This window comes from Brassica rapa, chromosome A04 (assembly GCF_000309985.2).
Source record: "Brassica rapa cultivar Chiifu-401-42 chromosome A04, CAAS_Brap_v3.01, whole genome shotgun sequence".
NCBI classification, from domain to species: Eukaryota; Viridiplantae; Streptophyta; class Magnoliopsida; order Brassicales; family Brassicaceae; genus Brassica; species Brassica rapa.
Window position 1 is genome coordinate 2,389,663 of NC_024798.2, and position 24,741 is coordinate 2,414,403.

Genomic DNA, 24,741 nt, shown 5'->3' on the forward strand with positions numbered 1-24,741 from the left:
ATCTGAATCAAGCTGTAGTTGCCGGTTACTGTAGTAATAGTCACGGAAACGTTCAGGAACTCTAAGAATAATGTGGATGTTATATGATGCTCTGTACAGAGGTGTCAGATCAAACTTCAAAACATAATCTTGTTTTTTAAGTCTTCAACATTTAACACAAAGGTTCAGTGATTGAACACAGATCTTTTATTGAAATCAAAGACTCGAACTCAAATCAATGAACTCACAAATAAGAAACTCTCTTATTAATCTCTTGAGGAAACTAACTCAAAACCTCAAGCTCTCAAACTCATAAGTTATGCAACACCATTGCATCTCCTTATATATAACTCAAACTTCCTAAAACTCATTAGGTTTAATCATATTAGAATATTTCCTAAACACAACTCACTTTCCTATTCCATAACTCGGTAAGAAAGTATTAACTTGTTCTCCAAGCTATTTCAAGTTTACTTCAACATTCACCCCCTTAAACTTGAAATCTTCATTTGACACATCTTGAACTCCAATCAGATCTCTCATCTCCTTGAACTTGATTCTCCCAAGTGCTTTAGTTAGTATGTCAGCCTTTTGTTTCACCCCAGCAACATGCTCCACGCTCACAAGACCCTTCTCGACGCACTCTCGAATGAAATGGAACCTTGTATGAATATGCTTACTACGTCCATGAAACACTGGATTCTTGGACAAAGCTATTGCCGACTTATTATCAATACGTATCACCACTTTCTCCCTTGAATGGCCGAATATCTCATTAAGAAGATCTTGCAACCATATTGCTTGCTTAGCTGTTTCTGTTGCAGCCATAAACTCAGCTTCACATGAAGATAATGCGACTATCTCTTGCTTCTGAGAACACCACGTGATTGGATTGCCACCGAGGTAGAAGATATGACCGGTCGTACTCTTGCCATCGTCTGGATCAACATTGTAGCTACTGTCACTGTAACCAACCAAGCCTTCCTGCGGCTTTGATTCAAACTTCAATCCATATGATAGTGTTCCCTGTAGATATCTCAGTACTTGTTTTAACGCGGCTTTATGGGACTCCTTCGGATTATGCATATAACGACTTAGGATACCCACACTACAAGCAAGGTCAGGTCTCGTGTGTATTAAGTAGCGCAAGCAACCAATGTTCTTTCGGTAATCCCTTTCATCCACACTGTTCTCTTCATCGGCTTTGCCCAACTTCAGACCTGCATCCATAGGTATGTGTGTCGGGTTGCATCCTTTCATCCCGGCTTCCTCGATAATCTTCGCAGCATATTTCTCTTGACTTAACACTATGCTTCCCTTTCTCTGTGTAACTTCTATCCCAAGGTAATAACTTAACCTACCAAGATCAGACATATCAAACTTTGATGCCATACCTTTCTTGAAATCGACGATCATATCCAAGCTAGATCCTGTTACGAGCAAATCATCTACATAAACTGCTACTACCAATAGATCTTCTTGTTCTTTCTTTTGATAAAGGGACGGCTCCTTAAGACATCGCACAAACTTTAACTCGTGAAGCACGGCGTTGAGATTTTCGTTCCAAGCCCTCGGGGCTTGACGTAGCCCGTAGAGAGCCTTCTTTAACTTATAGACCTTTGTCTCCTTCCCTTTGATGACGAACCCCTCTGGCTGTGACACAAAAACTTCTTCCTTTAGATCACCGTGAAGAAAAGCGGTCTTTACATCAAGATGATGTAATTCCCAACCGTGTGAGGCTGCCATTCCAATTATTAGACGAACTGTCTCTATTCTCGCAACAGGCGCAAAAACTTCATCAAAGTCCACTCCATGCTTCTGTATATAACCCTTCGCAACCAGCCTTGCCTTGTACTTATTGATACTGCCATCAGAGTTCCTCTTAACTTTGAAGACCCACTTCAAACCAATCGCTTTACAATGAGATGGAAGATCAACCAGAACCCAAGTATCATTCTTTACTATCGATTTTATTTCATCCTCACACGCATCTCTCCAAACTTTTAACTCCTTTGCCTCTTCATAGTTCCATGGTTCTTCATTCACAAGCATCAGGAGATGTTCGCATTCTATCTCACAAAGCATCTCATACATCTCGTCTTCTTCACACAAAAGCTCGTAGTCGTCGAGATAGCTCGGTTTGTTGATCGTACGAGAAGATCGTCGTAATATCACTGGTGATTCTTCTTGACTACTATCTTCTTCTTGACTATTATCCTCTTCCTGAAGCTCGGGAGAAGCTTCATCTTCACTCTTGCCGCTGACTCGTGGTACAACTTCAACTCCAAACTCTCTGTTACCGAAGTTGATTATACCAGAATCATTGTGATCTTCTTTCTCTAACTCTGACCACTTCCAGCTCTGTTCTTCATTAAAGACTACATCTCTGCTAACAATTATTCTTCGACTCGATGGATCAAGCAGCCGATAAGCTTTTGTCCCGGGTTCTGTTCCAAGATGAACCAAAGCTTTTGATCTATCATCCAGTTTTCTTAGATGTGGTGTAGTAACTTTCACATAACCAACACACCCAAAGACTCTTATATGCCCAATATTCGGTTTCCTTCCTCTGAAACTTTCGTATGGAGTCTGCAGTAGCAGAGTTCTCGTCACTATCCGGTTGATGAGATAGGTTGCATGTCTTACCGCTTCCCCCCATAAGAAGTTTGGAACATCCATGTGTTTTAAAATGCTTCGTGTCATCTCTAGTAGCGTTCTGTTTCTCCTCTCGACAACTCCGTTCTGCTGCGGAGAATATGGAGCTGTAAGATGACGTTTGATACCCGAGATATCACAATACTCTTGGAATTCAAGTGATGTGAACTCTCCTCCTCTGTCAGTTCTAAGCGTTTTGATCCTTGCACTCGTCTCCTGCTCAACTAAGTCCTTAAATATTTTAAACTTAGTGAAAGCCTCGCTCTTCTCCTTCATGAGAATGGTCCACATATATCTTGAATAATCATCGATCAGTACAAAAACATATCTGTTTCCTCCAGCTGTAGGTGGTGTGATCGGACCGCATAAATCTCCGTGTACTAACTCTAGTACTTCTGTCGCACGGTATGAACTTGCTTGAGGAAAAGACTTTCGTATTTGTTTCCCACGCAAACATGCTGTGCATGTCTCTTTCTCAACTCCATAACGAGGCATACCAATCACCATACTTCTATCGACCATTAGCTTTAAATTGCTCAGACCCACATGACCTAAACGCGAGTGCCACTTTGAAGACTCCCTGTGATGAACCATTTGTAAACACTTTTTATTTTCCACCTCCATGATCACTTTGTATAGGCGATTTGGTGCTCGCTTTTCCTTTACAATCAGTCTTCTATCACGATCATACAGAAACAAGAAGTCTTCCTTCATGTTTACTTCACAGCCTGACTCTGTAGCCTGTCCGAGGGATATAATATTACTTCGAAGATCGGGGATATAGTACACATCAGAGAGTATCTTTCTTTCACCACTCTTGGTTATGATAACAATTGAGCCTTTTCCAGTTATATCTATACGAGAGTCATCTCCAAACCTCACTTTCCCAGTTACCCTTCTATCAATTTGTGAAAAATACTCGAGATTTCCTGTCATATGGTTGCTGGCTCCATTATCCAAGTACCATAAGTTCTCTCCAGCTGCAGTAGTATCAAGTTTATTTGGTATAACCTTCCGTTCATTGAGAAACACAATCTCATTCACCATCAATTCATCAGCTTCATGTGTAGTATCCGCTTCGCTTTCAAGTGTTTCTTGGAGTTTAAGCAAGCGATCGGGACAGTTCTGAGCGAAGTGCCCTATCTTATCACATCTAAAGCATACCACTCTGGATGCATCTCTTTCTTGTCGATAATAGCCTCCGTTCTGTTGATAACCATAGCGCCCGCGACCTCTTCCTCGATACCCATAACGACCACCTCTGCCTCTTCCTCTAGATGGGTCGTATCTCTCTTGATAAGATTGTTGTGGTTGTGCTTGTGAATCTGCATTCGTATACATAAGTTTATTTTGCCCTTGATCTTCTTGTTTCTCGTCGTCCTCCTCGGAGATTCTTTCTTCATAAGCCTTTAATCTCCCCACAATGTCTTCAAAGCCCGTATTGTTTAGATCAAGAACTTGTTCTAAGGCAGCTATGATGTGTATATATTTCTTTCTCGGCAAACTTTGGAGAAATTTCTTAACAATCTTTGACTCCTCAATAACCTCTCCCAAGGCTGCTGATTTTGTTGATAGTTCAGCGATCCTCCCGACAAAGCTATCAATAGAGTCGGTATCCTTCATCTTTAGTCTGTTGAAATCGGCTGTTAGGGTCTGCAGACGAGCCTCTCGCACGCGATCAGCACCCATATGTCTCATCTTGATCGCCTCCCAAATCTCCTTTGCGGTATCAAGGTTTCCCACCTGAAGTAGTAGCGATTCCGGTATTGATTGGAATAGTAATGCTCTTGCTACATCATTCTTTTCTCCAATCTTTTCTCCTGGATCAATGGCCTCCCAGACCTTATGAACCTTCAATGCCGCCTGCATCCTTATTGTCCATACTGTGTAGTTAGTATCATTCAGCAACGGACACTTGATGGACGAGGAGCCACTGCTCTTGTTGCTATTCACTGCAACTATATCTCCCATGTTTTCTTTGACTCAATATAATGCTCTGATACCAAATATTGAAATCAAAGACTCGAACTCAAATCAATGAACTCACAAATAAGAAACTCTCTTATTAATCTCTTGAGGAAACTAACTCAAAACCTCAAGCTCTCAAACTCATAAGTTATGCAACACCATTGCATCTCCTTATATATAACTCAAACTTCCTAAAACTCATTAGGTTTAATCATATTAGAATATTTCCTAAACACAACTCACTTTCCTATTCCATAACTCGGTAAGAAAGTATTAACTTGTTCTCCAAGCTATTTCAAGTTTACTTCAACATCTTTGACATTTTAATAGCTTCAGTCACTTGCAAGATCACTCTTTAGCTCTTCAGCATCAACAAGCACACCACGGAGCTCATCAACAGCAACAATGAATTCTTCGTAGTGCATACACCATTCTAACAATCATATCAATCAGGAATTCATCAAACAAATAGCAGTAATGTGAAACCATCTCCAAGAACCTAATGTTTGACATCTAATGTGAAACAATCAATCTGATGATCAAGCGTGAACCTTTACGCATACAAACTGTAACCATCTAAAACACACAAAACAACATGATCTAGAGAAATTGCGAGAAAACAAAACAGGCTGCGAGATTCAACTCTTGAAGTTTCCCAGTGAAGGAGATAGATACTTGAGTTACTATCTAAGAAGTCTCTCCCAGTGAAGGAGATAGGTACTTGAGTTACTACTATCCAAGTCACAGATTTGGACCAAGCCATCTTTTTACCCTCAAAAGAGAAAACATAACTCATTTAATACTTTCGGGCTTCTTTAACGCCCAAGATAAGAGGATTTGTTTGGGTTAAATTCAATATATTCTCCAAACCCAAATTCAATACCATGGCAAAGATGTTCTTAATCAAAATCTGTAATAAAAGATTGGCTTATAATCAGATGGAATGGATTATTGAACTGGTTGGTAATGAGAGGTTTGTAGCTGAGGTTCCTTAGGATTAGAGGAGGTTTGTACAAGAGAGATCTTGAGCTACTTGTAGTAGAAGCAACCTTATGTGTGCTTTTTCTGATGATTATTTAATGAATATGGGCTTATATTGAGTTACTTGTTCTAGTTTCAGATGACAAAGAAAACACAAGGTAGTGACTATCTATTCAAAACTAAATCAGAAAGAGCCCTACTCGGGAGTTCGAATCTCACAAATGTGAAAACAAATAGCTTGCCTGTCATTTTATCTTTTTAATAAAAATATACTAACATAGGCTTCGAATGGAGAACGCAGATCACAAAATGAAGATCAAACCGATAATGCAGATCAAACACAGATCAACATGATTATACATAATAAATGTTTTGAAAACCGGACTGAACATTGATTCAGCATGGTAATTGAGTCAATTCTTGGATGGGTCTAACCGGTTCAACCGGGATCTTTATTTTATTTTTAATTAATTAAAATATAAACTTATAATTATATAATTAATTTTTATACTTTTCACCTGCACTATAATCATAAAATATTATAATTATGTAACTATCGTAAACTAATGTGGATTTATAACAAATTATTGAAATTTTATTTTATTACTTTAATTTCTGAAAAAAAAGTTCAGATTTTGATATTGAACCGGTTCACCGGGTTTTACGAGTTTTACCGGTTTTTACGAGATTTGATGGTGTAATTCAAATTCAGTTTTTAGAGAAACCCGGAACATGAAGATGGATGAGTCACGGTTTGACCGGTCGATCCGGTCGGGTTTTCAAACACTGTACAAAACAATTGTAGCTTTATTTATAAATAAACTTACTAAATTATCATATTTTATTAAATGTTAGAAAATAATAATTTAAATTAAATATTTAAACCAAATATACAAATTCTTATTTATAAATAATGAGATTTAAATTACCAAACATCATAGATGTATTCATTGGAATAAGTTTTACAAAATATTAGAAAATAAAAATTTATAAACAAGTATTAATTATTTTAATTGTATTACTTATTAATAAGAATAAAAATAAAATATACTATAATATATATGTTTTCTATCAATGTGAATATTATATATGATTTTTAGTGAGCAAAGAAAATAGATAATACACAAATAATATGTATATCTAGTTGTTGCAAACATAATATATATAAAAATATGAATATGTTGAATATATATACTTTTATGTAAATGTTTTATACAATTATTTATATTCTATAAAATAAATTCGTTTTAAAATAAATTATTTCAAAAACGAAAATATTAAATTTTACTTTAAAAGATGATAAATTCCCTTAGAGAGCCCTTTTTAGTTTATTTTCACAAAATTGACCTCAAAGAGGAAAATAACTAAAATAAGTTTTATTAATGGGTAAATATGCATTTATACCAAATGGTTAACTAATCTAGACTTAAGGTTTAGAGTTAAGAGGTAGAGTTTTGGGGATAGAGTTTCAAATTTTAAAAAATTAAAATTAAAATTTTCAAAACAAAAAGTGTTATTTTGGTCATTTTATTTTAAAGTGATATTTTGTGACAAAAACTTTAAAATGTCTATTTGAAAAAATTGCTCTTTAAAGATTTATCTATTTAGTTTCAAAGTGAATAACATGAATTAATAAAGTAGGCTATCTATTAATAATTAATAGCCAAAATAAGTAAATTTATATGAGCAAATTAGCTCAATATACTGAAAAAGATGGAATACCATAGAATGGGGGAGGGAAATGGTAATGATGGGGGGAAGAAAATTAAAGAGAAATAGGGTATGGAGTGCAAATATGAGAGGTTTGGTGTGTAGAGTTTAAATTCTCTTTATATTATTGGTATGCAAATGTACAGTCTTTTTTTCTCCGTATTTGCAGATCAAAAAATTTATGTGTAATTTAATATGCATGCAGATTTTTTTATTTTTTAATCATTTATTTTTGATCAGCAAAAATGTGCTAAATGGCAAACAAATTGCAATCCAATCTGCATAAAAAATGGTCTGCATTTATTATTCTGTGTTATATTCAAAGCCATAATATCTACTTCAATTATATGAAAGATATGAAAGCTCGACAAGATTGCCCAAATGATTGGACATTTTCTTTTCAATATTATTGGACACTTATGAGAGTCATAGATGTTTATGTTAGTCTTAGATATTTATGTTTTTCCATGGATTCTTTGACCAAACCACCTTTTGTCCTTTTTCCATTGATCATCTGCAGTAGTAAAGAAATTGATGTTACAGCCACGAAATGGACAAACTGGTTTCCATAATACATTTTTGTGAAGGATTGAGATTTTACTTTTTGAGGTGTTTTCTTAACTCACGCATGCATCTTTCTACTCGATAATCTCATAACCTTTACGTTACATGTCAATATCTCAATACATCCATTAGATATTTCTATCAAACTCGTGGATAATTCCAACATGATCAGAACTAAAGTTGACGATCCATATCCCACACCCCGATTGTAAAGAGCTTAATAATGGATCAGAGTTTGAGACTTGATTTCTCTAATTTCTACAAAGGGCGGTCGTTAAATGTACCACTAGACGTTTTTATCTTTTCTCAAAATCTTCTATATGAAAATATTAGGGTACTGGAAACGAGATGATATACTACAACTTGTTATGGGCAAAAACAAATATCAAAGATCTAATATATCTTCGATTCCTTTTCATCTAAAATTAAAGGATAATATTATATTATATTATAAAAGATGGAGAAAAAGCTCGAGAACATACATCTTTTCTATAATTTGGGAAGGTGTTTGCTAGCGAAACGCTACACATAAAATTGCAAAGGTATAAGTTGTTATATGTCTTGTTATCGTTAGAAAAGAGAAAAGGAGCACATACGACGAGAGAAGTAGGGTGCATAGTTGCTTTGATTGAAAAATAAAATTAGAAATGAAAACTTTTGATGATATAAATGTTTATGAATATTATCTATGATTAATCTACGTGCACTGTATTTGTATGTATCAGTCAAACTTCACTATTTGCAAAGCTATTCTTTTTTGAACACTTTTGAAAAAACAATATACTTGTTCCTTTTACTTTTCATTTAATTATATTTATTTAAAGTTATAATCTCGTTTTAGCTTAATCTTTGACCATCAATTCATCAACAGTTTGGGTTATGATATTTTGAACAGTGTCCTAATCTAATTATTTGGTATGTTTAATCATTACCATTTACAAGACTGATAGCTTTTTGTTGGTTTATTTTATACCTGATACCCAACAAAAAATGAACTAAACAAAATCAGATTATAAGTTTAATATACTTTCATTTCCGTTTTAATGTTTAGAAAATGAACTAACAGAATAAAAAAATGGAATATGTCAACGAAACTAATAAGTATTTTTTTTTTCTATTGAAATGATGTTTCTTAGAATGGATAGAAAAGTTGAAGTTGAAGCATACTCAAATAATTATAATATAGACAGCTGAATGTAATAGTTCAGAAAAGAAAACACATGTCCTGTAATTTTTTTTAACGCCGGATAATTATGCTATTACAACTATGAGAAATATTACAGACGATTCTACAGTCGACAATTATACATGTCGTATGAAGATTCACGCCTGATTGCATCACTTGAGCCGCCATATCGGATCCACGCTTGACGATATTCTTTGCGTCATGTTGTAGATCTCTTATAAGTATTTTCTCGTTTAATTCGCATAATTCCGCATTCTCCGAGAATTAAAACCCAGATCTCTTAGTGTAGAAGCATTAATAAATCATTGGTTAAACCATTGGTCAAACCACCCAGATGTCCTGTACTTAGGCATGGGTTTTCGATGTCCTACTCAGGTTCGATCAGATTAATTTGGATTTTTAGATTTTTTTTTTGTATATTATGTTCATAAGTCCCATTTAAATTTTAGTAGTTGGTTGGATTCAGTTCATTTTTCTGAGTTGGTTCAGATCGATTATAACCAATATATGAAACTGCCCAAAAAACTTTTTAAAGACTAAAGAAATTAATCAAAAATATTCAAAATAAATAAATTATTATAAAAATTTATCTGAAAATTAGTTGAATTACCTAAACTAAATTAAAATATCAAAATTATTTCAACATATGTAAATTTAACTAATTTCAGATATTTTTGATTCCTAATTCAAATTTTGGTTCAGTTCCTTAATTTGAAAGTACCTAGTTCTTAGATCTGTTCTTATATTTTTTTTTATAATAGTTCGGATTGGATTTTTATTTTTTTTGGTTTGGGTTTGGTTGGATTTTGGGTTGGGTTAAAAACACCCAAATCTAACAGTGATTCTGTAAATATGTAACGAGCTTGCAAATATGCATTGTGAACTTTTCTTGAATCATTTGTAGTATTGTTAATGTATAATATTGTTAAGATATAATGTTAACTTTCAGCTCAGGAATTGAGACAAAGGAAGGGGAATAACAGCAAAAAATGTAGAAGCAATATAAAGAGGCCATCTCGCTTTTCCAAGTTCCATAATTTTCTTGCGTTTTGTTCATTTACGTAGTCAATTCTTTATTATTTTTGTTTTTTCGCTTTTTTTTCTCTCTTTTAACGTACTCCATGCTTTTGGCCGGTGGAATCAAAACTATATTTTATGTTTTTTTTTTTTAACTTTATTTTTATCTTTAGTTTGTTTTTCCTCTATATTTTTACAAGCCTTTACCTTGTCAATCCACGTGAGAATCGTGTTAACAGAAATGATATATTCTATAAGATAGAGACTCGCACGGGGAAGATAAAAAAAATATAACACAAAGAACAAGGGAAGAGAACAATCTATGTTTCGGTTCAATTTTGGTTTAATTTTCTCCCCTTTTTATATTTAAATTATATTTATATACAAATCAACTTTATTATAGGTTGGTGATCTTTAAAAATCTGCATATATTTATAGTTTAAGAGAGATTTGTATATATAAATTTAGAATTGGAAAATGTGATGTTATTCGTTTGAATATCAAAATATATTGGTATAATTAATATTGGAGTATATATATTCTGACAATGTAAGAGGTTATATTGTATACTTTTAATTTGAAAAATACTATGAATTATGGAATATAATCGGTTGTATATGTGTTAATATGTCTACCACGAAGTCATTAAATAAATTGTCGGTCCAAAATACGAGTGGGAAGAGATAAATTACAATGCTGGAATATGATTAGATGCCCATTTTGATTTGTTTGCCTCTTTGTTTCCATTTCTCTTTGGTACCCAAACGCACCCACATTCTTCATCCCACTTTCATGCTTCTTGTCTATCTGTTATTGTATTTTTTATAATCAAATCTACTATATCAATTTTATATCGAGAATTTAGCATCTATATTGAATACCCATGTTTTATTCTCATCGGTCAGTTTATCTCGTGTGATCATTCCAATATAGAAGTGATTTATGAATCTATGTGAGCCATGAATTTGGAAGCATATCATCCCAATTCTCTGAGCCTAGAATATATTCGATTTTCGAATGATTATAGATATATTATCTAAGCATTTAGAAACAGTGGCACCAGAGCCGTGCCTGAGTACAAGCCCATCAAATATATGTTTCGGTACATGTATAATTAAATATATTTTAGGACCCAATTTGAAAAAAAAAACTGATTGGTTCATTTGGCTTTGGACTAATCGTTTGTTCAAATTTGTTGATGTTTGATTCTTTCACCATACCAATTTTACTAAATATTATACTAAAAAGTCAAAAATAATTCTTTGCTTCCAAATTCAAAAAAGTCAGGTACGGTCCGATGTGATGTCGACACGTGCATACACGACAGATCCAGATAATAAATACATTACGATAAATATGAGTTTTTGTTGTCGCTAATGTCTAAATATCATATTCATATGGTACGCTGCATTAACAGAGCTCTAGTTGAGTCAGTCCCAAAGATATTATGTATGCCTCTGATACATATACGACGATCATTAAAGTTGTACAAACACAAAGATTATAAGAATTAGCACTTCTTATTAGATTTAAAAACTCTCTCAAAACTAAATTTTTCAATGTGTTTCTCTTGATGGAACATCTCTCCATGAGAACTCTTTATATAGGACAAAGCTACATATTTTCCTATTAATAATATGGAAACATTCTTAAGCTTGATATGTTTTTCTTTTTCCTTAACCCATCAAACTTCAGTTTAATGAGTTAACTTGCTCCTCAAATTAATTGGAATTATCCAACATTCTCTCCCTTAATTCCAACTTGAATCTTAGGTATGTTGATCTTCTGAACTCCGATGAACTTGCGCATTGCTTCGAACTTGAGGTATGCTTCACTGCTTCTCCATGACTCTCTCTCTTAAGCATCCTATGGTGCTTCGATATGATATTGCATCAATCTCAGATTCCTCCTCTGCCTTCAGAATTTTCAAACTCCTGTGCATTGGAACGTGAGTATAGTTACATGACTTCATCTTCGTCTTGACAAGTATACTTTGCGTGTATCCTCCTTGCTTGATTCGAATGCCATCAGCTCCTTGCGTTACTTCTATACCAAGATAGTATGTAAGCATCCTAAGGTCTGACATCTCAAATCTTCTTGACATATCATCTTTGAATTTCTTGATAACGTTGAGCGAAGTCCCTGTTAAAAACAAATCATCGACGTATATAGCTATGATGAGAAGGTACCCCTTCTCTTTCTTTTGATATACCGCATGTTCATTGGTGCACTTCGTGAACTCCATCTCCTTGAGAACACGGTCGAGTTTGATGTTCCAAGCTCTCAGAGCAACTGGTGCACCAGTCTATTTCACACCGTTCCATCTCCATTCCTCTTGATCTTATAGATCCACTTCAAACCTATCTATTTCACACCTGTCGGCTTCTTGACGATCTTCCAGGTCTTGTATTTGATGATAGATTTGATCTCTGTCATCATTGCATCGATCCATGCTTGTATCGATGCACCTTCGATGTAACTTTCTGGTTCACCATCGATGGTGAGTAAGAGTCTGCCACCTTCAACTTCAGCGAGTAGGATGTAATCATCAAACCGCTTTGGTTTTCTGATGTTGCGGCCATATCTCGATGTTACATGCTGGTCTTGGTTTGCATCGTTGTTCTCTGCTACTTGATCTTGTTCACTTGTGTCTACAACTTCTTCTTCTTCGTTATTGTTTTGCTCTTCGTGGTGTTGGTGATTTTGATGCTCATCACCATCTTCTTCTTCTATAACATCGATATGAGGAAGCTTGAATGATCTTGGTTCTTCGTCCACGTTTGTTGATAGTGTAGACCAATCCTAACTTTTCTTCTCGTCAAAGATTACATCTCTACTAACAACTACCTTCTTCATGACAGGATCATAGACCCTATAAGATTTTGAACCAGGCTGTGTCCCAAGATTGATCACCATCCTTGATCGATCATCGAGCTTTCTGAGATGTGGAGCATTGATTTTTGCGAAAGCTACACACCCAAAGACCCTTAGATGCTCAATGTTTGGTTTCTTAACATATAATATAAGCCTTCGTATGGAGTTTTGTTTTCCAAAGCCTTTGTAGGAATGCGGTTTATGAGATACGTTGAATGACGTCCTGCTTCTCCCCATAGCTAATTAGGAATCTTCATACCTTTCATCAAACTTCTAGTCATCTCCATTAGTGTTCTATTTCTTCTCTCGACCACACCGTTTTGTTGCGGTGTATACGGTGCGGTGAGATGTCTAGTTACACTGTTTTCTTCACAAAAATGAATGAACTCAGAAGATGTGAACTCTCCTCCTCTATCGGTGCGAAAAGTCTTGAGTTTTAGCTTCATTTGATTCTCCACATACTTATTGAACTTTTTGAACCGATCGAACGCTTCACTCTTCTCTCTAAGCAGCATCGTCCACATATATCTTGAGTAATCATCAATTAAGACGAATACATATCTATTATTTGCTGGTGTTGGTGGTGATATCGGACCGCACAAGTCACCATGTACCAACTCTAATGCGTGTGATGCTTGATACTTTGCTTTAGGTGGGAAATACTTCCGAGTTTTCTTTCCAACCAAGTAAGCGCTGCACACATCTTTCTCGTGTATTACCTAAGGCATCGCTACTACCATCTCCTTGTCTACCATATTCTTCATGACTCCAAAGTTCACATGTCCTACCCTTGCTTGCCACGTCCATGTAACACCAGTTTCTTGTATTTGAAGACACTTAGGATATTAACCTCATTGGCGTCTTGTACAATCGGTTTGGTTGCCTTGCGACTTGTACTAATAGCCTTCCACGGGGATCTTTCAGCATCAGTAAGTCTTCTTTCATATTAACCTCACAACCCATCTCGTTGCTTGTCCAAGACTTATTGTTATTGTGTTTTAGATTAGGAATGTAGTAGATGTGTTTAAGTGCTCTTCTCTCCCATGTTTTTCCGATGAACGTGATCGAACCTTTCCTAACAACCTCGACGTTTGATCCATCACCAAATTTGACTTTGCCTTTGATGCCCTCGTCTAGGTTTGATAAGAACTCTCTCTTGCTTGTCATATGGTTACTTGCACCATTGTCAAGGTACCATATACTTTTATTTCCATCGCATTCGTCAAACCTCTTAGGAAACACTCTCTCTTCGTTGACGAATACTGCTTCATGCATATATAATACATCTTCTTCTTGTGTTTCCGTTAGGTTAGCTTCTTCTCTTGGTCGTGTAGGACAATGTGACACGAAATGTCCCATCTTGTCGCATCTCCAACATTTAACTTTAGAGTAGTTCTTCTTGGTCTTGTCTGAAGCTTATCCTCCTTTGTTATGACCATCAGATACATTAGACCTTCCTCGTCCTCTTCCTCTTCCACCATAACCTCTTCCTCTGCCTCTTCCTCGCGAGTTGTTATGGCTTCCACGACATTGCGTATCATTCTTCACAAACATTAGCTTTGATTGATCATCTTGGGTTTCTTCTTTTACGCGTTCTTCGAAAGCTTCCAATCTCCCAACAATGTCTTCGAACCCCGTTGAATTTAGATCTAGCACTTGTTATAATGAAGCTACGATGTGAATGAACTTCGTTCTTGGAAGTCCCTTCAGAAACTTATTTACCATCTTCGATTCTTCCATTATCTCTCCTAACGCGGGTGCTCTCGATGCTAAGCCTGAAATTTTTCCTGCGTAGTCATCCACCGTGTTTATGTCTGCCATCTTCAGTTTGTCAAACTCAGACATCAAAGTTTGTAACTTCGCTTCTCTCACGCGATCAGCACCTAGGTTACGGGATCTGATAGCTTCCCAAATATTCTTCGATGTACCATGTTCTCCTATCTGAAGTATTAGCATTTCCGGGACTGATTGAAATATTAGAGCAATCGCCATATTGTTCTTCTTTGCATCATCGCTCCCTGGATCAATAGTATCCCAAACTTCGTATAAACGAAGCATCACTTTCATTCGCATCGACCATATGGTATATTTAGTTGATGATAGCATCGAACATCATATGTCCTTCTTCATCTCAAGACCTTTATCACGTCCTTGAGAATTGTTATTATCTCCCATGTTTTGATCGAGTTACAACTCCTCTTGTAAATGATCTTTGAAACCTGGAGCTCTGATACCAATTAAAGTTGCACAAACACAAAGATTATAAGAACTAGCACTTCTTATTAGATTTAGAAACTCTCTCAAAACTAAACCTTTCAATGTGTTTCTCTTGATGGAACATCTCTCAATGAGAACTCTTTATATAGGACGAAGCTATATTTTTTCAAACCTGGTTCTGATACCAACTAAAGTTGCACAAACACAAAGATTATAAGAACTAGCACTTCTTATTAGATTTAAAACTCTCTCAAAAATAAACCTTTCAATGTATTTCTCTTGATAAAACATCTCTCAATGAGAACTTTTTATATAGGACGAAGTTACATCTTTTCGTATTAATAATATGAAAACATTCGTAAGTTCGATATGTTTATCTTTTTTCTTAACCCATCAAACTTTACTTTAATGAATTAACTTGTTTGTCAATTTAATTGAAATTATCCAACAGATCATTTAAAGTTATTATTCATTAACCAACATATTTTTTTAACGAAAACAATGTTTGATTTTTGTTTTTTTTAAGAAAGACAATGTTTGATATTAATCTCACGGCACCTCGTCTCCATAATTCTCTAATCTACCAAGTTTTTCACGTTCGGATCCACTAAATTAGAGGATCGAGAACTCTATCATAAAAATCTATGATGTAGTAATTTTTAATACAACTCTAACACTCAGAAGACAATCATGTGGATATTATGTTTGGTTAAGAAAATAATATATACTATCCTTTTTCTCTTTCGCTTTCTTGTAAATATTATTTTCTATATGAATCATGTGGATACTTAATTTCTATATGTTCCAACTTCTTCTGATATATCCACAAATTACATATATAATATGAATGATTCACTCTTTCGCCGAATTGATTTGGAGAGATGAGTTTGGAAAAAATCTTCCCAACTTTGTATAGTATCCAATACTCTCACCTAAAGTGATATTACTAAATTACTAATGCATACTCTGGAGAAGGTAATGGATGATGCCCAACTTGCTTTTTTTATTTTAAATTTTAAAATATTAAATCGCTAGCAACATAAGGAAGCGCCCCGTAGCCCGTTTAAAAAATAAAATAAAACATATATATCACAATAAACAATAAACTGTTGAACAAAAAATTACTGAGATGTGCAGATCTTTTATTCAATATAGCTAACTATCTTTTAAAAAAGAATGTTAACTAATATATTTTATTCTTAAATGTTTTTGTTACAAGATGGTTGACAGAAAGATATTTTTTGTTAATATCTTGTGCTTTTTTGGAGAAAATGTTAATATCTTGTGTTCTACGAACACTTTATGTAACTGATGCGGTCCATGCAGATGAATGCATGCATTCATTAGTTAAATCCACTTTTTGTAAAAATCACATATAAGTTGTGTACCATTCATATGGTCTTGCGTATTAGTATATGTAAAATATATGGGTAGACCCATAATCCCATCAGTTAAATTATCATTTGAAAATTGTGTGTGTTTGTGTTAATTGCATCAGCATTCACGGGGCAACTTCGATGATCACATCTCTATCCCACAAAAAAAAAAATCCATTCACTTCAAAGCAATTTGCAACATCACAGATATAATTTCATCTACAGAACCCACAAACAACGTAAGCTTGGGTCCTACTCTGTTTCTACTGCCACTTGTAATTCACTCCGTCCACTTGTGTGTTTTGTTTTGCTTTCCCTAAAATCCCAACGTCAGACTAATAATTATAATGTGATATTGGAGGCGATTGTGTGTGTACTACTGGTCATTACGTATGCATTTCTATTTCCGTAATTCATCTATTTATTTCAAGTTTTGATTAAAAAATTTTACTTTTAATTTTTTTTTTGATAATTTTTCTTATTACTTACATGTTAAAAAGATTAATTTCAAATCTTAAATTGTTATATGAATTTTCATTTGTTGTTTAAAAAGACTAATTTAAGATGACTTTTAGTTTATTGATTTATAGTAGCACGATTATTGTGTTACTATCTTAAAATGTTATCTCCATTTCATTTTTCCTTATCTTGAGAATAGTTTTGATGCAATTCCCCTGAATATTTTTATGAAGATAATTATAAGAAAAAGGAATAATAAAATGTGAACGTCACTAAAAAGAAACTGATAAATAGATGAATAAATAATTATAATTAGAAAAGAAACAAAAAGGCATTCGAACTCATCCGAATATGATGCTCTATATATACAAAGAACCTCACACCACTTTGTTCATAGGAAGAGCACAAGCCAACCCCCACAAGTGGTACTTCACCTCTATTCTTATAAAAAAAAAAATTAAAAGAGAGATATGGTGTTAAAGATGTCGGAATTAGCTAAGCCCTACTTTGCAATGGTATGCCTCCAATTCGGATACGCTGGCATGAACCTCGTTACCAAGGTTGTGCTCAACGGCGGCATGAACCATTTCGTCCTTGTGGCTTATCGTAATGCCTTTGCCACGGCCGCTATAGCGCCTTTTGCTCTTCTCTCGGAGAGGTAACATATTAGTTATATATATACTGAAATGTACAAAGATCGATTCCCTGATAGAAGTAATTTTTATTTGGATGCTTTAGGAAAGTGAGGCCAAAGATGACGTTCCCGATATTCATGCAAATATTTCTACTAGCGGTTCTTGGGTTAGTCCTCTTGATTTGTATCATTTTCTCGAAACATTCGCTTGACATGTATATGAATATATTAATATTTATCTTTTTGGTAAATTCCTTACTACAGGCCTGTGATCGATCAGAACATGTATTACGCTGGACTTAGACTCACCTCACCGACTTTTGCCGGCGCCGTTACCAGCATCGTGCCCGCTTTGACATTTATCATTTCCATAATTTTCAGGTATTTACATTTAAAGCATAACTTAAAAATTAGTTATATATAATGGTAGGTAAATACAATTAGTTATATCATACAATATGGTCCGTTGATAATGATGTATGATTTAAATGTTTTGGTGATATAAAAAAAGGATGGAGAAGGTGGAGCTGAGAAAAGTAAGATTCCAAGCAAAAGTGGTGGGGACATTAGTGATAGTGGTTGGAGCCATGTTGATGATTTTATTCAAAAGTCCTCTAATCAACTTTCTCCGGTCTCACCTCATCCGCGAAGCTTCGTCGTCCGCCGGCGAAGACTACCTCAGGGCCACCGTCTTCCTCCTCATCGCTTCGTTTTCTTGGGCTTCCTTCTTCGTTCTTCAGGTATAAATTGTCTAAATATTTTTGTTTAACATAAGATTAAATAAAAATTAAATTTGCAAATTAATTAACATTTAGTTCTGACGAGTTAGGAAAATATATACTTTATTTCTTCAGGCAGCTACGTTGAAGAGATACTCATCTCATCTTTCATTATCGACGATGGTTTGCTTCATGGGAACCTTACAATCCACAGCCCTAGCGTTTGTGATGGAACCAAACCTTTCTGCATGGAACATTGCCTTCGACATGAACCTTCTAGCTTCTGCTTATGCGGTTCGTCCTTATGGTTGCATATATAAATTTGTGTAATATATCGAATTTCAATATTCAATTATTTGATTTGTGAATGCATATTTTATAGGGTATAATGTCGTCGAGCATAGCGTACTACGTGCAAGGGATGATGACGAAGCAAAAGAGCGTTGTCTTTGTCACTGCCTTTAACCCTCTTATTGTCATAATTGTATCCATAATTAACTTCCTTATCCTCGGCCAGAGATTATACCTTGGCGGGTAAGCAACCAATGGATTTTGACTAATTAGGTCACTTGGCACCATCTTCATATTGTATCTAAACTTTTACTAATTTTGTTTTCTAATTATGATATCTTAGGATTCTTGGAATGATGATACTAATGGTGGGAGTCTGTGCGGTTCTGTGGGGAAAGGAAGGTGATGAAGAAGAAGAAGAGAATATTGAGGAGAAATTTGTAGACGTTATAAAATGTTGTAAAGATTGCGGAAACAATAGTCTCTCGATGCCAAGAATTGATGAGGAAGTAGATGTTGAAATGCAATCTACCAAGAAAGATAAGACGGTGGTGGATTTGTTGTAGTTCTCGTGAGTAGAAAAATGTTCACGAGCTTAATAGATGTTTTAAATCTTTTATTTTTGTTACATAGAGGAGCAACTTTCTCTGTTCTATATTCTGCTCCAACCTTTTGGTTTTAGGTTTTGTTTTATAATCTTCTTGTTTATAGTAGAGTAATTATGATTAAATAAATGTTTAAAACTTCTTTCTTTCTTTTTTAAATTTAGACCAATCGCATTATAATTCAAATGTGTACTCATAAGAATAAGGGTTATGAACATACAGTTATATGATGATGAGGTGATGAAAGGAACTATGATGTAGACTTGTAGTGGCGGTGGAGATCATGCCCAACTTGGCACGATGATTAACACTATTTAAGCGGTGGAAATCAACACTAGTTAAGCTAAAAGTATAAGGATCTAGTATCTAGAGATGATGCACAACATACTAATCGATACATTTTTTTTGAAAATATTTTGTGTAACTTCTAGACCTTTGTACAATTACTTTTTCTATTGTTGCAAAAAAAAAAAAACAACATAAACGTTGGCGTTTTGCTAGTAACTGAAATAAAACGCATCACCTTTAGTAAATACAAGTAAACAATAATGACAATGCATAAGAAACATACCTTTCATTAAAACAAAATTCAAACTGTTACAACATTTGCTTCTTACATATACTCTCCGGACTAAAATTCAAAAGACGAAGCAATTGAAGTTTTGAAGAATTCACAATACAAATACATTTTATATCATGGCCTTCAAACCAACTACCGTCATCAAATCCACGGCTGCAGCCATATTCACAATTATAGCAATGGCTGCATTCGCATCTGCATCCACTGGTTTAGTTCAATCTCCTGAACAAGACCGCTACCTCAACCAATGTCTTGGGAAGATATCTTCAAGGTGTGCAATGTATGCCACAGCCGAAATGTATCACCATGGGCCGCTGAAACAAAACGGATGTTGTCTAGAAATTTATCACATGGGACAAATTTGTCTTAACATTGTGACAAGGCATGTGATCGAGGCCCTTGTTCCCAAACTTGAGCCTACTAAGAAACAAGACCTTATTGACAAAGCCACACAAATATGGTATCTTTGTGTCCCGGTTTAATTTTTTATAAATGAATTACCATTTACCATTCGAGTTATACTAGTAGAGAGATGGTGTTCTTTAGCTACTTTTTTTAATTTCTTGATATTGAACATTGTAAACAATAAAAAGTCATTCCGAGTCAAGATTGGCAGCAATGTTATCTCAGTAATAATAATACTAATGGATCATCATCATCTTTTTCCAGTGGAGAATGGCATATGTGAAAAACACAAATTGGATGAAATTTTATATACAAAAACAGATATTATATAGAAGTTTTTTTTTTGTTTCTTTCTCGGATGTTAGGTGCAAAGACACACTTTTGTGTTGCAAACCTCAACAGCTCTTTTACAAAAACTCTCTTCATTTTCCATACATACATTTTTGTTGTTGTTGGCCTTGTGTTCATCTATACAATTACATTGATGTTGGGACCAGAGAAGTTCTGCTTTTGAGAACTGCTGCTTCTTTTTTTACAGCTTGAACGTTAAAAGCAGTTTCTTCCTGGCGCTTTTTTTCTCTTTTTCTTTTACAGACAGATTATTACAACGGCTACTATTACAAGCAGCTTCCATGACACCCATCTGAAGGTTGGACCAATGCTAGCCGAAGCTGTTTATGAACAGAATAAAGATTTGAGATGAATAAACAAATCTATGGATCCAAATGTTGAGAACAGAAGGAAGACTTACATGGAGTGGGAGAAGGTGCGGGTGTTTTTTCACCTGGGGACATTCTTGCTGGAGGTGGGATATGAGCAAATACTACATGGGGAAGTGGGCTAGAAACTGGAATAGCATGATGATGACTTGCCGGGGTATGGTTTGGTGCTGGTGCGTGTTGCTGAGACCGGTGTGGTGCAGGAGTTGGTCCTGCAGTGTGATGGTTCAGAGCATTGTTTCCTTTTGGTCTCCTCCTCTGCTCGTAAGGGCAAGGAGGTGGGCTTCTCCGGTGTAAATGCAAGTGTTTAATTGGCGCAGATGCAGGTGCAAGGCTCTGAGCTGCAGGTGAAGGTTCTGGAGCATGTTCCTGATGGTGGTGATGATGATGGTGGTGGTGTTTGTGGGTTTCAGGTTGAGGAGAAGGAGAAGGCGAAGGGGGTAACGGTTTGACTGGTGAATGTGGTAAGATTGAGGAGAGACGGACTTGCTTAACCTTACCAAACACGGTGTGGTTTAGGCCAAGGTTTTTAGAATGGGAGCTAGTGATAGTTTGAGCAAGCTGCTTCAGCCTTGATGATGTTCCGAACGTGAGAAGAACAGAAGAATGAACTATAGTAGGAGGCGCCAACGTTGAGCCTCTGGAGTTTGACAAGGTTATGTACAGGTTCTGCAATTCAAAACAAAGATACAACTCTGAGCTTCTGAATCATTACCAATAATAGGCTGATCTAGTTGAAATGATTATACCTCATAGGGAGCCAGGTTTATACCCTTCTTCAGCTGGCTACTGAGTTCCTCAAAGTTAGATTGAATTTGGTAAATAGAAAAGTTTAATGTGAAGTTGAAGAGAAGCTGAGCTTTCTGCAAGGGGAATACAGGCTGGGAAGGGATCACAGTGATGCCTCCTGGGAACTTTAACACCTCAAAGAAGAAAGGTTGGCCAAACAAGGATTCAGTTAACCGGAAAGACAACTGATCTGTTACCAAAGATACAAAAGCTGCCTTGATCAGACTCTCAATCTCTGTAGGTATCTTAGAAGTCTTCTTCTTGGGGTCGATTGCAAAGATAACCATTGTTCTGTTTAGATTCCTCCCCCAGTGTTCAAGAGCTAATATCACAACCTGGCTCAGAAAAAGGAAGCATAAGTTAGAGAATGATCAAACATTGTCTACAATAAAAATTTACAGCTTAGTTACTTTGGTCATGGGAAAGCTTATTTCATCAGTGATATCATTCTCAAGCTGCAACAAATTGTCTTCCAAGAACGAAACTGGTTTTTCAACATCAAAACTTGCCACTATTCTGTGATCTGCAATAGAAACAAAACACCAAAAAGGAGACATATCATGACCATATATTATAAAAGAAATTGCAAGGAGAAAGTTACATAATCCAAACTAAAACAGTCCTAAGTGTACCAAAGCAAATGAACTAGGTCTACCTCCTTAATTGATTCCACCAACCAACTAACCAGCTTTGAGAATAGACATAAATAGAAACAAATCATTGATTCTTTCATGAAAGATTTCTGAAACCAGATCAATATTTTAGATCACCAACACTGAGAAAACAGTAAAGTTAATTCTTTTAATCCCAGCCAAGCTTAGAAAAACAACATTCTAAGGAAACATTTATAGATTTAAACTCCACCCTTTTAAGCAGTGTTTGATTACAGTACTAGTTCATAATGTTTAGGACTACTCAACTCTTACATATAAGTTTTAACATAGATAGATTCATAAATAACTAATAAAGAAAAACACCTAAAAATAGCCAATTCTAAGTCCAAAGTCAATGTAAACATATACATTCCCCTACATCATCTCCTCAAAAACTGAAATAAAATCCATTAAAAAAATTCATCAAAGGGTTGTCATGTTACAGAAAAAAAGATTCGAGCTTTATGACTCAATTCACCAAGATGGAGATCGAAAGGTTTGATTTTTATATATATACCTTTAAACCTTGGATCGAGATCTAGATCATCACGATCTGATAAGCCGAGGAATGGAGGCAACCAAAACACGGCGGAGAGAAACACGGCGGCGGAGAAAGCAAGAATCAAAACGCATCTGAGACTAAAGCATCTTGAGATCCGAGCAGAACAACAGCTAGAGCTAGAGCATCTGCTTCCTTCGTTGTTCTCTGGGAGGCTCTGCTCCTCGTCACTGTTCTTCCCCATAAGAAACACAAAGATTCATTCACGAGATCCTCCTCTGATTGGTTCTAGAATCTGCCGCCGCACCCATCAAAAGGCCGGCTTGTTCTCTGTGAAGGGGAGATGCTTCAGAAGCGAGGAAGAGAGGGGTTCGTGTCGACGGAGAGGAGAATGTGGTGGGGCTCAGGGGAGACGGAGGAAGGAAGGAGTGAAGTAGCTTTCTCTCTCTCTCTCTCTCTCTCTGCAAATGACAATAGGAACCTCTTTGTCTTGTGTTCTGTCTGTAGCTTTATCTTTTAGCTTTCACATTTTAACATTTGTTTTAGTAATTTTTATGTTCCGAGAGCAGTTGTGTAGTACTAGTGGGAACCTCGTGTCAGTTTCAAATTCGAATTTTCATTCTTTATTATTATTATATATTTTTAGGCAAGCTAAATAAAACAATGAAATAAACAAAAGAAAGGTAGAAAATATAACGGCAGAAAGATATATAAATGGCATGAGCATATGCTATTTTATATGTAATTATGATAATGTTACTTAATTAGGACGAATGTTATTAAGGGTATATATCTTGAGTTTATGAATTTTATACTAGCTTTATCTTAAAGATTTAAGAAAAAAGGGTTTATTAATTGTCAGGAAATTGTATAATTATGCTATTTTTCTCTAGAAAAACAATGCACACAAATATATATTTCTATCAACTAATTGAATGTTTTTGTTGTTGTTGTTGTATACAAGTCTTACATACTTATTCACTTGAATTCAGATTAAAACACAATAATGGTACTAGTTTAGATCACTATTTGAATATTTGAGTAGGTGAAGTAAAAACAAATATGAAAAGTAAGAGATAAATATTACTACATGTAGATAAATATTAAAGAACGATATTTTTTGATGATGGGAAACTGTGTAGAACTTAGAAGTAAACTTGTTCAGAAGAAAAAGTAGTTGTGAAACTTCGATCACGGAAGAGACAAACAAAGAGAAGTTTTTATTTTATTTTTGAAAGCTAACAAAAAGAAGTTAGGTCAAAGACTTTTGTCACTTTCCCTCTACGGCAGAGATCTTGTGGCTTAAAAGCTTCTTCTTCGTCGGTGACAATGAGTTTTAAGATAGAGCTAGTTTTCACGACGTTTGTCAGTTGTCTTAATTTCCAAACCATGTGTGGCTGTAATGCTATTTGCTGCTTAGTCAATTACAAACCGTGTGTGTGATCTGGCTAATACCACTCATGATTCACTGCTTATTCGACCAAAATATCAGCCTTAAGGAAAAAAAAAAGAGAGGCCAAAACTCAAATTTCGATTGCGTCCTATATCCAACTTACATTTCTAAGAAGATATATCTGCCTTATAATTCTGGTGGAACATACATAGCTAGACATTAAAATCAGAAAAATACTTTTTTTTAAAGGAATCGAATCTACCATTGAACTAACCTTGTTTGGTTATCTAACTATCACTTTCGTCTAAACTGAGACAAAACCTAAAAAAAAATTAATGAGATGGAGAGATTCCAAGAATGGTCAAGCTTTGCTAGCTGCATGAGTCCTGCATCTATCATAGTTCTCAGGTTCTAGTATAATAAGCTTTTTGCAGATATAACAAAAATAATAGTAATAAAAAGAAGCAG

General features: G+C 35.2%; 3 protein-coding genes across 3 annotated transcripts; 2 read left to right on the plus strand and 1 right to left on the minus strand.

The window, feature by feature from the left end:
• Positions 1-6,996: 6,996 nt before the first annotated feature.
• On the plus strand, positions 6,997-19,386 carry LOC103863095 (WAT1-related protein At3g56620). Its single transcript, XM_009140841.2, has 7 exons — positions 6,997-17,644; positions 17,725-17,787; positions 17,885-18,001; positions 18,132-18,360; positions 18,475-18,633; positions 18,722-18,873; positions 18,974-19,386. The coding sequence occupies exons 1-7, from the start codon at positions 17,457-17,459 to the stop codon at positions 19,194-19,196; spliced, it is 1,131 nt and encodes a 376-aa protein (XP_009139089.1). The 5' UTR covers positions 6,997-17,456; the 3' UTR covers positions 19,197-19,386.
• Positions 19,387-19,625: 239 nt separating this feature from the next.
• LOC103863096 lies at positions 19,626-20,840 on the plus strand. Its single transcript, XM_009140842.3, has one exon. The coding sequence runs from the start codon at positions 19,932-19,934 to the stop codon at positions 20,295-20,297; it is 366 nt and encodes a 121-aa protein (XP_009139090.1). The 5' UTR covers positions 19,626-19,931; the 3' UTR covers positions 20,298-20,840.
• LOC103863097 lies at positions 20,497-23,432 on the minus strand. The gene is made up of 5 exons (XM_009140843.3): positions 22,899-23,432; positions 22,139-22,251; positions 21,689-22,063; positions 20,972-21,608; positions 20,497-20,891 (listed from the first exon to the last, which is right to left on the minus strand). Exons 1-5 carry the CDS (start codon positions 23,122-23,124, stop codon positions 20,809-20,811), a joined length of 1,434 nt encoding a protein of 477 aa, XP_009139091.1. The 5' UTR covers positions 23,125-23,432; the 3' UTR covers positions 20,497-20,808.
• Positions 23,433-24,741: the final 1,309 nt, after the last annotated feature.